This window comes from Pelobates fuscus, chromosome 3, assembly GCF_036172605.1.
Source record: "Pelobates fuscus isolate aPelFus1 chromosome 3, aPelFus1.pri, whole genome shotgun sequence".
Classification (NCBI taxonomy): Eukaryota; Metazoa; Chordata; class Amphibia; order Anura; family Pelobatidae; genus Pelobates; species Pelobates fuscus.
In genome coordinates this window covers 220383080-220396346 of record NC_086319.1, presented here as the reverse complement: position 1 = coordinate 220396346, position 13267 = coordinate 220383080, and the positions used below count along the sequence as shown (strand labels likewise).

General features: G+C 42.0%; 1 protein-coding gene across 1 annotated transcript in view; it reads right to left on the bottom strand.

Annotated features, from left to right (window-relative positions):
* COG5 (component of oligomeric golgi complex 5) overlaps positions 1–13266 on the bottom strand; it is a 498415-nt gene extending 485149 nt beyond the window's left edge. The window contains exons 1-2 of the mRNA XM_063448101.1: positions 13137–13266; positions 2810–2949 (exon numbers count right to left, since the gene is read on the bottom strand). Of these exons, the coding sequence (XP_063304171.1) occupies positions 2810–2949; positions 13137–13251 (255 nt within the window). The 5' untranslated portion in view covers positions 13252–13266. The remainder of the gene's footprint in view (positions 1–2809; positions 2950–13136) is intronic.
* Position 13267: the final 1 nt, after the last annotated feature.

Below are 13267 nucleotides of genomic sequence, written 5' to 3'. Positions count from 1 at the left end.
TTATGAATGCTTTCCTATGTGATCGGCTGAATGCGCGCGCAACTCTTGCCGCGCGTGCGCATTCAGCCGACGGGGAGGAGAAGAGGCGGATCGGAGGAGGAGAGCTCTCCGCCCAGCGCTGGAAAAAGGTAAGATTTAACCCCTTTCCCCTTTCCAGAGCCGGGCGGGAGGGGGTCCCTGAGGGTGGGGGCACCCTCAGGGCACTCTAGTGCCAGGAAAACGAGTATGCTTTCCTGGCACTAGAGTGGTCCTTTAACCCCTTAAGGACCAAACTTCTGGAATAAAAGGGAATCATGACGTGTCACACACGTCATGTGTCCTTAAGGGGTTAAGCTTGCTAACTAGCCTTTATTTAGCTAAGCCTTGACAAAGGCTCCTCTGTGAGCCGAAACGTTGCTTATGCAACAATAAATCGCCCTTGTTTTAATACTGCCTGTTTCCAGCATTACCAGTATACTACATCAGATCATTAGATTAAAACAATAAAAGATTACTAAAGCAGATCTGTCACTTTTTTATTTGCCATATCTCAAACTCATCCCCTTAGCTGGCCTGTTTTTTTTTTCTTTCTTTTTTCAAAATTATGTTTATTTTTAGAGCTATACATATACATAGGGACTACTTTACCTTCTGTATGACTGGAAGGTAGGCAAAAATTTACAAAGGGTGGAGCTTTAGTCATGCTCAACGTCCCTCGTCAATTTTGTCGTTGACTCAGGTCCCGTGTAAACACCTTAATCCACCACCGCTTCACGTTCTGTAGCGGTGCATCATTGATCCTCTCAGTGTGACTCCCGCACAATTGCGAGGAGAGATGGAACAGTACAAGTGAAATGGGAATGCATGTGATAAGACTCGCACGCCTACCATTGGGCAAAGTATACTATTTTCAGGCACCTCCATCTTGGAAAAATATGGTGGTGGCAGGAAAGAAAACCTGGAGACCAGTATTAGGATAATAAAGGTAAGTAAAAAGGGGTCCACAAATGGTTGGGGGGATTCAGGGGTAAAGGATAAGCGGATCCTATGGCTTTTAGCCAAGGGATTCAATTTGTAACATATCTGCTTTAATGCAATATGACAAGATGAAATAGCCAGTGGAGAGAGTAAACTGAGAGGTCTAAACAGTTTAGGCTAGTCCATAGGGAAACTTGGTGCAGCCCCCAACCAGTTTTTATATGTGGAAAGAAATATTTGCTGTAGTTTAGAAACACTAGGATTCTTTTTTCTGGTAGGGAGGGTTGTAATAAAAATAAATATATATATATATATATTAATTATTCTGTAATAGGTTTCAGTTCTGCATGGCCCCTCCCGCCTCATCGGTTTGGAGAAGTTTACGTGAGAGCATCTAATGATGTCAAAGAAAATGGGTTTGGATTGAACTCCACTCTGTTTCAGCAGATGTCTTGTGTCCTTTAACCCCTTAAGGACCAAACTTCTGGAATAAAAGGGATTCATGACATGTCACCCATGTCATGTGTCCTTAAGGGGTTTAAAAGGCATTTTACGAAAATCCATTGAGTTATCATTTGGACAGCAGAAACAGCTGCCCATGAGTGCAGGCATATGGCCTCTCTATTCAGGAGCCATCATTGGATGATAGCACTAGGGGGTGGGGTTACAGTGCACACATGACAGAGAAGCAGGAAGACATCTTGCAAGTAACACAGAGAGTGTTCCTTGCCTCCCAAGTGTATAGTATATTTTTCTCTTCCCCCATAGCCCTAGTGAATGCAAATATATATATATATACATATATATATGAAGCCAGGGAAGCCCAGGGGTGACATTTCTGACAGGGAGCACTGTGCGACCTAATTCCTATTTTGATATGTTTTATCTGTAATGATTGTTAGATCATTTTACCATGGCAGCTACTTATTGGCTCCATATTACAACTGCAGATTAATTATATTGCCAGTCGCCAGATGCAAAGGTAATAAGTAGTTTATCAGTATCCTGCAGCTTTAACCCTGTGTACACTGTGTGCCGAGAGCTAATAGTGAGTCAGTAGTAGCTGACATGGTTGGAGTCTATCGGCATCTTGATGCTTTAACAGATACAGAGAGAGAAAGATAGAGAAAGCTAAGGCTAAAGTAAATAACCGAGACATGCACTGTGTGGGGATATCTGTATTACAGCTCTGTGTAATCCATCACAATGATCCTAGCTATGTTAGATAGTTAGGAGTATCTCCTTATTGTACCCAGCTTTGTATGTTATGTCTCAGCATTTTGCTCAGCAATACATGTTGCATAGGTATCTCTGTAGTCTACCCATCTCTGTGTATTGTATAGGTAGCTTTGTATTGTGCCTAGCTTTGTGTATTGTATCTCTACTTTCCTCATGTTTGTGGTATGGTTATATCTGCATTGTACTCTGCTATATATTTTGTAGATATCTTTATGTGGAGCCTAACTTGTTTTATTGTACAAGCATCTCTATATCATGCTACGCACTTCATATTGAATGAGGTTCTCTGTATGGTATAGGGAGGAGTAAAATTCTGGGGGAGGACTCTGGCACCCCACCATCCTTAAACTTCACCAGTCCCTAATGGGTCTAAAAATAATACATAAAGTTAATATTTACTTTTACCTTTTTATTCTTGATACAGTGCATCCGGGTGCATTTAGTGCATTAAATATCTACAGGAATATGGCCTACTATGTGTTATGAAGAAAAAAATAATAAAGGATTCATGCAAACAGGTGGAGTAGAACAATTAACTGTTGTAGGTCATTCAGGGATAACATTGACATTTTTTATACAGATTTTAAAAAGACTGACTGACTAACAGAATTACCTGTACATGAAGCTCTTTATCTAGTTGACTAATGCCTTGAGCAAGTTTTGCTAGCTGTTCAGCTATCACGGCTTGATGGATGGATTGAGAAGTATATGTTTTAACATCAAAATCGTCTCTCAGAAAATCAGTGTAGCACTCTGAAATAAATATAAATGTACACATAAGCTACAAAAACAGGATTATAATGTACTACTGATAATGTTCATTAACATGGTATCTATCACAGCTAAAAACGGATCTATCATAATAAAGGTAACTAAGCACCTTAACCACTTCATCTTACTGAAGTGGTTATGGTGCAAATAACCTGTCCTGGCAGTTTTTCTTTTCAAAAGTGTTTAATTCTGGAGATATTTTTTTTTTTTGTTACTGCATGTCGTGCTGCCTCTATAGGCAGTTGGTCAACCTGCCAGTATACTTTCTCCCTCTTTGTCAGGCGTTAGGACATACAGCATGCTAATTCATAACTAAATAAAGTGGCAATAGTGGCAGAGAGAAGTATGCAGTCGTGATGGGGTGCACGTATATCTCCCTTTCTCTGGATACATAATTAATCTCCCTGAATGAAATGCACGCCAATGAAGCCCTTTTTAAAGGTATACTCTAAGCACCAACACAACTTATGTCTAATGATGTGGTTTTGCTGTATATATCATGCCACAGCAGTCTCATTGCTCAATTCTCTACCATTTAGGAGTTAAATTTGTTTGTTTCTGTTTATGCATTTCTAGACACACCTACCCTGGCAGTGACTCTCACAGTTAAAGGACCACTATAGTGCCCGGAGGGTGCCCCCACTCTCAGGGTCCCACTCCCTCCAGGTTGAAGGGGTGGTTAAACACTCACCTTTCTCCAGCGCCGGGATCCCTCGGCGCTGGGGACTCTCCTCCTCCTTTGGCAGTCATCGGCTGAATGCACGGCAAGAGACAGCCACTAGAGGCTGGATTAACCCCAAAGTAAACATAGCAGTTTCTCTGAAACTGCTATGTTTACAGCAGGCAGGGTTAATCCAAGTTGGACCTGGCACCCAGACCACTTCATTGAGCTGAAGTAGTCTGGGTGCCTATAGTGGTCCTTTAACATGAAAAATGGTTTAAAGGGACTATAGTTACCAAAACAACTTTAGCTTAATTAAGCAGTTTTAGTATATAGAACATGACCCTGCAGCCTCGCTGCTCAATTCTCTGCCATTGAGGAGTTAAATCAATTTATGAACCCTAGTCACACCTCCCTGCATGTGACTTGCACAGCCTTCCTAAACACTTCCGGTGAAGAGTCATTTAAAGTTTATCCTTTCTTTATTGCAAGTTCTGTTTAATTTAGATGGTCTTAATCCCTGCTATGTTAATAGCTTTCTAGACCCTGCAAGAGCCTCCTGTATGTAATTAAAGTTCACTTTACAGAGCAAGAGATAAAATTGTTTAAGGTAAATCACATCTGATTGAAAGTGAAACCGTTTTTTTTTTTTTTCATGCCGGCTGTGTCAATCATAGCCAGGGGAGGTGTGGAAAGGGCTGCATAAACAGAAACAAAGTGATTTAACTCCTAAATGGCAGTGAATTTAGCAGCAGAGGCATGCTCTATACACTAAAACTGGTTCATTAAGCTAAAGTTGTTTAGGTAACTATAATGTTCCTTTAATTTTCAATCAGATCTGACAGCAAAGTGTGTTTACTTTAGAAGATTTATTCTGCTCTGTTAATTAAACTTTAAATCACACTCAGGAGGCTCCTGTAGGTTCTAGCAGGCTATTAACAGTGCATGAAATAAGAAATTCTAAATTAAACAGATGTGCTATAAAGGAAGTTTAAACATTCCATCTCCCTTTACAGGAAATGTGTGAGTAGACTGTGTAGGTCACATGCAGCGGAGGTGTAACTAGGGCTGCATAAACGTTACACATAAAAGTTATGTAACACCTAAATGACAGAGAATTGAGCAGTTACGCAGCAGGGACATGGTCTATACATCAAAATCACTTTATTAGACTAAAGATGTTTTTGTACTCATATAGTCCCTACAAGTTGCCAGGGAGAATCCCTGCAATCTGACATCCTCTAGAGGTGTCTATTTATAAAGTATGTGTCCCGGCTCCCAGTGATTCTGCCGGCGTGGTTGCACATAAAGTAAGCAACTGCGCCGACAGAGACAAATTTTACATACCCTTGTCACTGCCCGACCTCACTCCGGTCCCCAGCCAATGCGACGCTCTTGGGAGCGTCAACCGCTGCGGTTCAAATTTTTATAATAAACTTGCCTTCGCCCACACCAAAGATGGCGCCAACGTGCGTGCAACATCAAGTCATAGACGCGCACGCACATTTTGGGGTCGGAGGCAGCCAATTACAGCCAAAGGAGGGATATTTAAACCAAAATTACCTTTGTCAGTGCTCTGTCGTGGTTTCCCTTAGTTTGTGATCCGAGCGTGTGTTTTTCACTTCCTTAAATTCTGGTATCCTTGTCTTTTGGCTTTCCCTCATCATGTGTCTCCTTCTGTGTCCCTGACCTCAGCAAGTATTCTTACTATTCTCCGATACGTTAAGTCCAGCCATTCTAAGGCCCAGTAAGATGTTATCTTAAAGGAACACTATAGTCACCTAAATTACTTTAGCTAAATAAAGCAGTTTTTTTTTTTTTTTTTTTTTTATATTTTTTTATTAGAGAATTGTTTTCTTTACATATACAGCAATATACTGGTCTCATATTTTGTTTAGCAGACAAATACAGAATCACATAGCATTCTATTAAATTATATATCATCGAGATTTGTCTTGTATTCAATTATAGCTCAGTATATATCACATACGAACATAGTCTACAATCACAAAAAAGAAATAAAAACATAAAAAAGGAACAAAAACACAAACAATAAAAGCCCCACACCAAATCTAGAGCACATGATCAATTAGTTTCAATACTCGCTTATATGTATTATATTATCACTTATCTATATTCATCGCTTTCCATATATCAACTGCTAAATTTCGAATAGTGGTATAATCAAGAAGGACTATTGGAGGAGCAAAATAATATCTTATATTTATACAGCCAATCACCATACCATTGTTTTTTCTTCGAGTTCTCATTGTTGATCATCTCGTGTTCCATAGATATTTGGAACAGGACCTGATCAATCAATAACCGTTTGGTATACGGCTTAGATGATTTCCATTGTCTCGCTATAATAATTTTAACAGCGACTAAACAGTGAATAGCAAAACAAATGTCTTTTTTTGAATCAAATGACAAGTTTAGATGTAAAAGAGCAGAAGCGGCATTCTCCATAATTCTATTAGTAGTCACAGTTGTAAAAATATTAAAGGCCCAAGACCATAGATATTTGACAGCTGGGCAGGCCCACCAAATATGTATGTAAGTACCTGGGTGAGTACCACATCTCCAGCAAGTTGGATCGGAATTATGGAACATTCTCGCCAATCTTGCCGGAGTATAATACCATCTATAGAGGACTTTAAAGTGGCATTCAGACAGGTTCAAACAGTGAATATATTTATTCACCAGGCTCAAAGAGACATTCCAATCATCCAGAGAAATTTGCAGTTCTAGTTCTTGTTCCCACGTCTTAATCAAGCTGTGGGGAGACTCCTTAAGAGCTTCCAACATTGATGCTGCAGCAGACATACCGTATATACTCGAGTATAAGCCGACCCGAATATAAGCCGAGGCCCCTAATTTTATCCCAAAAAACTGGGAAAACTTATTGACTCGAGTATAAGACTAGGGTGGGAAATGCAGCAGCTACTGGTAAATTTCTAAATAAAATTAGATCCTAAAAAAAATATATTAATTGAATATTTATTTACAGTGTGTGTATAATGAATGCAGTGTGTGCGTATGTGTGTGTGTATGAGTGCAGCGTGTGTGTATGAGTGCAGTGTGTGTATGAGTGCAGTGTGTGTGTGCATGAATGCAGTGTGTGTGTGCATGAATGCAGTGTGTGTGTGCATGAATGCAGTGTGTGAATGCAGTGTGTGCAGGGCCGGTGCAAGGATATTTGCCGCCGTAGGCAAAACATTTTTTGCCGCCCCCTCCCCCCCCCATATGTCCTGACTTCCCCTCCTCCTCCCTCAGTGGTCCTTACCTCCCCACCCCCGTGTTCCTTCACTCCCCCCCCCCAGTGGTCCTGACTCACCCCTCCCCTAGTGGTCCATATACCCCCCCCTCCCTCCCATAATGGTCCTTATACCCCCCCCTCCCTCCCATAATGGTCCTTATACCCCCCCTCCCTCCCATAGTGGTCCTTATACCCCCCTCCCTCCAATAGTGGTCCTTATCCCCCTCCCTCCCATAGTGGTCCTTATCCCCCCCTCCCTCCCATAGTGGTCCTTATACCCCCCTCCCTCCCATAGTGGTCCTTATCCCCCCCCTCCCTCCCATAGTGGTCCTTATCCCCCCCCCCTCCCTCCCATAGTGGTCCTTACCCCCCCCCTCCCTCCCATAGTGGTCCTTACCCCCCCCCCTCCCTCCCATAGTGGTCCTTACCCCCCCCCCCTCCCTCCCATAGTGGTCCTTACCCCCCCCCCTCCCTCCCATAGTGGTCCTTATACCCCCCCTCCCTCCCATAGCGGTCCTTATACCCCCCTCCCTCCCATAGTGGTCCTTAACCCACTACCTCCCTCCCATAGTGGTCCTTAACCCACTACCTCCCTCCCATAGTGGTCCTTATACCCCCCCCCCCTCCCATAGGGGTCCTTATACCCCCCCCCCCCTCCCATAGTGGTCCTTATACCCCCCCCCCCCCTCCCATAGTGGTCCTTATACCCCTTTTTTTTTTATTATTAATTTTTTTTAATTATTTTATTTATATTTTTTTTTTCGTCCCCCCTCCCTGCTTGATATATGGCAGGGAGGGGGGCTCCTTCCCTGGTGGTCCAGTGGCATTGGTAGTTCAGTGGGGGGGAGAGGGGGGCTGGCAGAGCTGTACTTACCTTTCCTGCAGCTCCTGTCAGCTCTCTCCTCCTCCGCGCGGTCTGTGCAGCTCCCTCTGTCAGCTCCCAGTGTAAGTCTCGCGAGAGCCGCGGCTCTCGCGAGACTTACACTGGGAGCTGACCGAGGTGCTGAACGGACGGCGCGGAGGAGGAGAGAGCTGACAGGAGCTGCAGGAAAGGTAAGTACAGCTCTGCCAGCCCCCCTCTCCCCCCAGTCTGTATTATGGCAATGCAAATTGCCATAATACAGACTCTGACTCGAGTATAAGCCGAGTTGGGGTTTTTCAGCCCAAAAAATGGGCTGAAAAACTCGGCTTATACTCGAGTATATACGGTAATCTTATTAATAGATTGGAAATTAAATATGACTTCTAACTTTTTAACAAAAATGGAAGATGATTTAATCACGTTTTTGTGAATAAAGTTTTTTATGCGGAGATAAGTAAAAATTTCTCTGCGCGGAATATGCAGAGTGTCAATAATATTCTGGAAGGGTAGGATATTGTCTCCCTGCATAATTTCTGCAATTCTTATTCTATCCGCGCAGACCCAATTCTTTAACGAAAAGTCTTGTATAAGTAGTTGGAATATATCCAAGGGACATGTCTTAGGTATCATATTTATTAGGCCTAATTTTTTTTTAATTAGTATCCACTCTTCTAATATTTGGGATAGTATCGCTGAATTATTTATAGGCGAATTTATTAAATTTTTACTTGTAACTGTCCACATCAAATATTGTAATTTGTCCACATGGGCCACTTCGGCCTCCATAATATACCATGGTTCCAAGACCTGTTTAGGGTCCTGAAGGAAATATATATGCCTAATAATGCTAGCGTGATAACTATAAAGAATACTAGGGAAATGTAGGCCTTCATTTGTCAATTTTTTGGTTAAGATCTTTTGGGCAATTCTTGGTTTTTTGTTATTCCAGATAAAATTGTTGAAGTATGTTTGGATCATCGCCAACCAAGGTCTGGAAACCCCAAGCGGAATCATGGAAAACAGATATAGCCATTTGGGCAAAATATATGAATTAATGATGTTTATTTTTCCTTGCCAGGAGTTTTCTAAATTTCTCCATTTTCTAAGTTTGAGGTTCATATTTCTCATAAGAATCGAGATATTCCGCTCCATTATTTCTGACACTTTAGACTTTATAACTAATCCCAGATAGTTTATTTGTGAATCGGTCCATATAAATTTATAGCTTAGGGCTAAACTATTTACCATCTCATTATTCAAGTTCATAAACATTGCCGTAGATTTATTTATATTTAGCTTGAAATTTGAGATAGCAGAGTATCTGTCGATCTCAAACATTAAAAATTTTAAAGACGACTCAGGGGTAGACAACGTAAGTAAAGCGTCATCCGCATAGAGAGATATTTTAGCATTCAACGAATTGGTTTGTACACCTTTTATGAATGCATTGTTCCTAATGTTAATGGCCAATGGCTCAATAGACAAAATATACAACAGAGGAGAAAGAGGGCATCCCTGTCGCGTACCATTTTTGAGTGCAAACCACCCTGCTGTGATGTTCGGACCCACAGTTCTGGCGGAGGGAGAAGAGTAGAGAGCCATAATGGCATTGTGTATCCAGCCCATGAGTCCAAAAGCCTTAAGGGCTTCACTAAGATAGCCCCACCCGACCCTGTCAAATGCTTTCTCGGCATCTAATGACAGGGTCAGGAGGGGAAACTCATTTCTGTTGGCCCAATCTATAATGTCGATTATTCTCCTGGTATTGTTGGATGCTAACCAGCCTGGGACAAATCCAATTTGATCAGGGTGAATCAGTGACGAAATAATTTTCTTAATTCTATCGGCAATTATTGCCGCGTATAGCTTCATGTCTGTATTGATTAACGCTATGGGTCTATAATTACCGGTCTAAATAAAGCAGTTTTAGTGTATAGATCATTCCCCTGCAATTTCACTGCTCAATTCACTGTCCTTTAGGAGTTAAATCACTTTGTTTCTGTTTATGCAGCCCTAGCCACACCTCCTCTGGCTATGATTGACAGAGCCTGCATGAAAAAACAATGGTTTCACTTTCAAACAGATGTAATTTACCTTAAATAATTGGATCTCAATCTCTAAATTGAACTTTAATCACATACAGGAGGCTCTTGCAGGGTCTAGCAAGCTATTAACATAGCAGGGGATAAGAAAATCTTAATCAAACAGAACTTGCAATAAAGAAAGCCTAAATAGGGCTCTCTTTACAGGAAGTGTTTATGGAAGGCTGTGCAAGTCACATGCAGGGAGGTGTGACTAGGGTTCATAAACAAAGGGATTTAACTCCTAAATGGCAGAGGATTGAGCAGTGAGGCTGCAGGGGCATGTTCTATACACCAAAACTGCTTCATTAAGCTAAAGTTGTTCACGTGACTTTAGTGTCCCTTTAAGTCCTAGGTGTGACATAATTCTGCATGCTGGATCTACTAGTACTCCTGACATTACGACATGGCCATAGATCCTGCAGAATTATGCCAGCACATAGAAAGCTAGAGGAGTATGATCACCGTATGGATCTATTTGCCCAGGCTTTCAGTACATTTCTTACTCGGACAGCGCATTTACAGCCTGAGGTCCCTCCGATTATCTCACCTCTGCCACATATACCTCCACCTATAGTATATAAGGTGCCTACTATCTACCTATCTCCTCCCCCACATTTTGATGGTAATATTCAAGAATGCCAGGGATTTCTGAATCAAATTGAGTACCACTTTGAGGCATCACCGGGATATTTTCCCACGGATAGAGCTAAGATTGGTTACCTAATGAACCAACTTAAAGGTAAAGCCTTAACTTAGCCAATCAAAAAAAGTGCATATTTTGATAGAAACTGGCACTTTTTTAAAGGACCACTACAGTGTCAGGAGCACAAACATTCATGAATTAATGCATCTATATGAGGAAAGTTTAGTGTCGCCATGCAGAGGGTTATGCATTCACTGAATGTCAGTGCTCTATACTGTGCAGCACTGCCCCAGGAAGCACTTCTAGTAGCCATGTGAGGGGTGGCCACTGGAGGTATCCCTAGGCTGTAATGTAAACACTGCCTTTTCTATAAAACTGTGTTTTCTACAAAACGCCTGAAGGGAATGATTCTACGCACCAGAACAAATACAGTAAACTGTAGTTGTTCTGGTTACTAGAGTGCCCATTTATACTTACCTTGTTAAACGCCCCTGTCTGTCAATCGGACAACCGGTCATAATACTTCCTGGTTGTTTAGGTCAGTGGATCTTAAAGGGACACTGTAGGCACCCAGACCACTTCAGCCCAATGAAGTTGTTGGGGTGCCAACTCCCATCACCCTTAACCCTGCAAGGTAATTATTGCAGTTTTTACAAACTGCAATAATTACCGGTACCTTGCAGGGTTAAGTCCTCCTCTAGTGGCTGTCTACCACACAGCCACTAGATGGACTTCCGGTTTCTTAGACGGTTCTAAACGACGCTGGATGTCCTCACGCTATGCAAGAGGACCTCCAGTGTCGCCGGAATACCTCTAGAAACACATTGAATAATGCTTCCTATGGGGAGGTGTAATGCCCGTGCATGGCCATTGCCGTGCATGCGCATTAGGTCTCCCCCACTGGCGGATGTCCGCGGAGCCTGACCCAGCACCAAGGGACAGCGGTGCATGCTCATTAGGTCTCCCCCGCCGGCGGACGTCTGCAGGGAGGAGCATGGGCGGAGCCTGACCCAGCACTGAGCGACATCGGCGCTGGATTCAGGTAGGTGTCTCATGGGGGGGGCACTCCAGGATTCTCTAGTGCCAGGAAAACCAGTTTGTTTTCCTGGCATTAGAGAATCCCTTTAAGTCATAAGGCATAAACTGTTTAGAGCAATTGCCCTGCAAATACTTCTCATTGAACTGCATTGGAAAATCTGTGGTTGGATAGCCACAGAATGTGTGGGCTGGGTTAGAAAGGGATATCTTGTATAGGTTTCAGATAAGAGATTTCCAGCTTTTGCAACCTGTTATTAGACATAACTCCAATGAAAAATGGATAATTAATACATGCATATTTTCATTGGGGCTATATCTACTAAAGAGTTATGTATTTTGGCAGTAAAGTGTTCCTTTAACCCCTTAAGGACACATGACGTGTGTGACACATCATGATTCCCTTTTATTCCAGAAGTTTGGTCCTTAAGGGGTTAAACACGTACCATTTGATACAGTTTCCCTTCCTTAGGTAAATATAAGACCAGGACCAAGGACAGGGAAAAATATAAATTTGGCAGCACAAGCTCTTAAAGCTTTTAAAGGAACAAACCTGTATTCCTAACCTCTGCCCTCCCACCATGTAAAAGTTTGAAATCCTTTTTTTCACTTACCTGATTCCAGCTCCTCCACAAACATTAGGCAATGGGGGAACTGCTCATTAGGCCTTCCCCATAGGAAATCATTGGCTCAATGCTTTCTTATGGGGTATTTCAACACGCTGGAAGTCCTCATACAAAGAGTGAGGACGTCCAGCGTAGTTTCATGGAACAGCAGGAAGTGTCTCTAGTGCGTTTTTGGTAGACCGTCACTAGAGACAGGCTTGGTATAGTTTCTTGAAGTGGTCAGGGTGCCTATAGTGTCCCTTTAAAAGTAGTGGGGACTTGTACAAATATTCAATTTAAAACCTTTTCACCTCTGCCAGTAGCTATACTTTCCCTATAATATAATTGTACAGAGGCTGAGAAATCTGCAGCAACATAATACAGAGAGAAAGTGACAGGGAGCTACTTACAAAATATCTTATGCAAACATCATATGTTTCTAAAGGTGCTTGTAGTGTATTTTGCTTGCATATGCTAGTAAGTATTCACAACAGGGCAGATGGAACTTTTTCTTGGAAGCAAATTGGCCTAAAAACTAATCTCTTGTTAGCTACAAGACAGAAACACCTGCGATGCCATAAATTAATCGAAAGGGTATTAAAAGTACTGCAAACTTTAAAATAAGACAGGTGTACTTTACCACACCAGTAAACATTATCAGTGTATGAGGTAAACACGTGCTCTATAGATATCACTATTTTTAAATCTACTTTAATCTGATATGGCTTATTACAGCATCAAAATAATATTTATGCAAAAAAAAAAAAAAAAAGGAAAAACACAGCAATCGAACTCACATCAACATGTTTACACTGAAAATTGATTTAACATGGTGTATAAAGCACAGAATACCTGTAAACAGAATAAAGACTGCTCACATATGACATATTACTGGGTTTATTGGACAGTTTTGTTCCAAATCAGGACTCTGTGCAACACATGCATTGCCATAAACAGGCTCTGTACCAGAGCTATAAACAAACATGTCCAGCAAGGTACTGAGCAGCTCCTCTCACTCACCGTCTCCCAACATATCCTTTGCAGAGCCTGTGTGTCCCAAGTCTGACATATTCCTCCCTTCCATGTTGGCTACAGTGTAGTTCCTGCCAACCAGCAATCCACGTGACGTCATCATTCTGCGCCCACTAGGT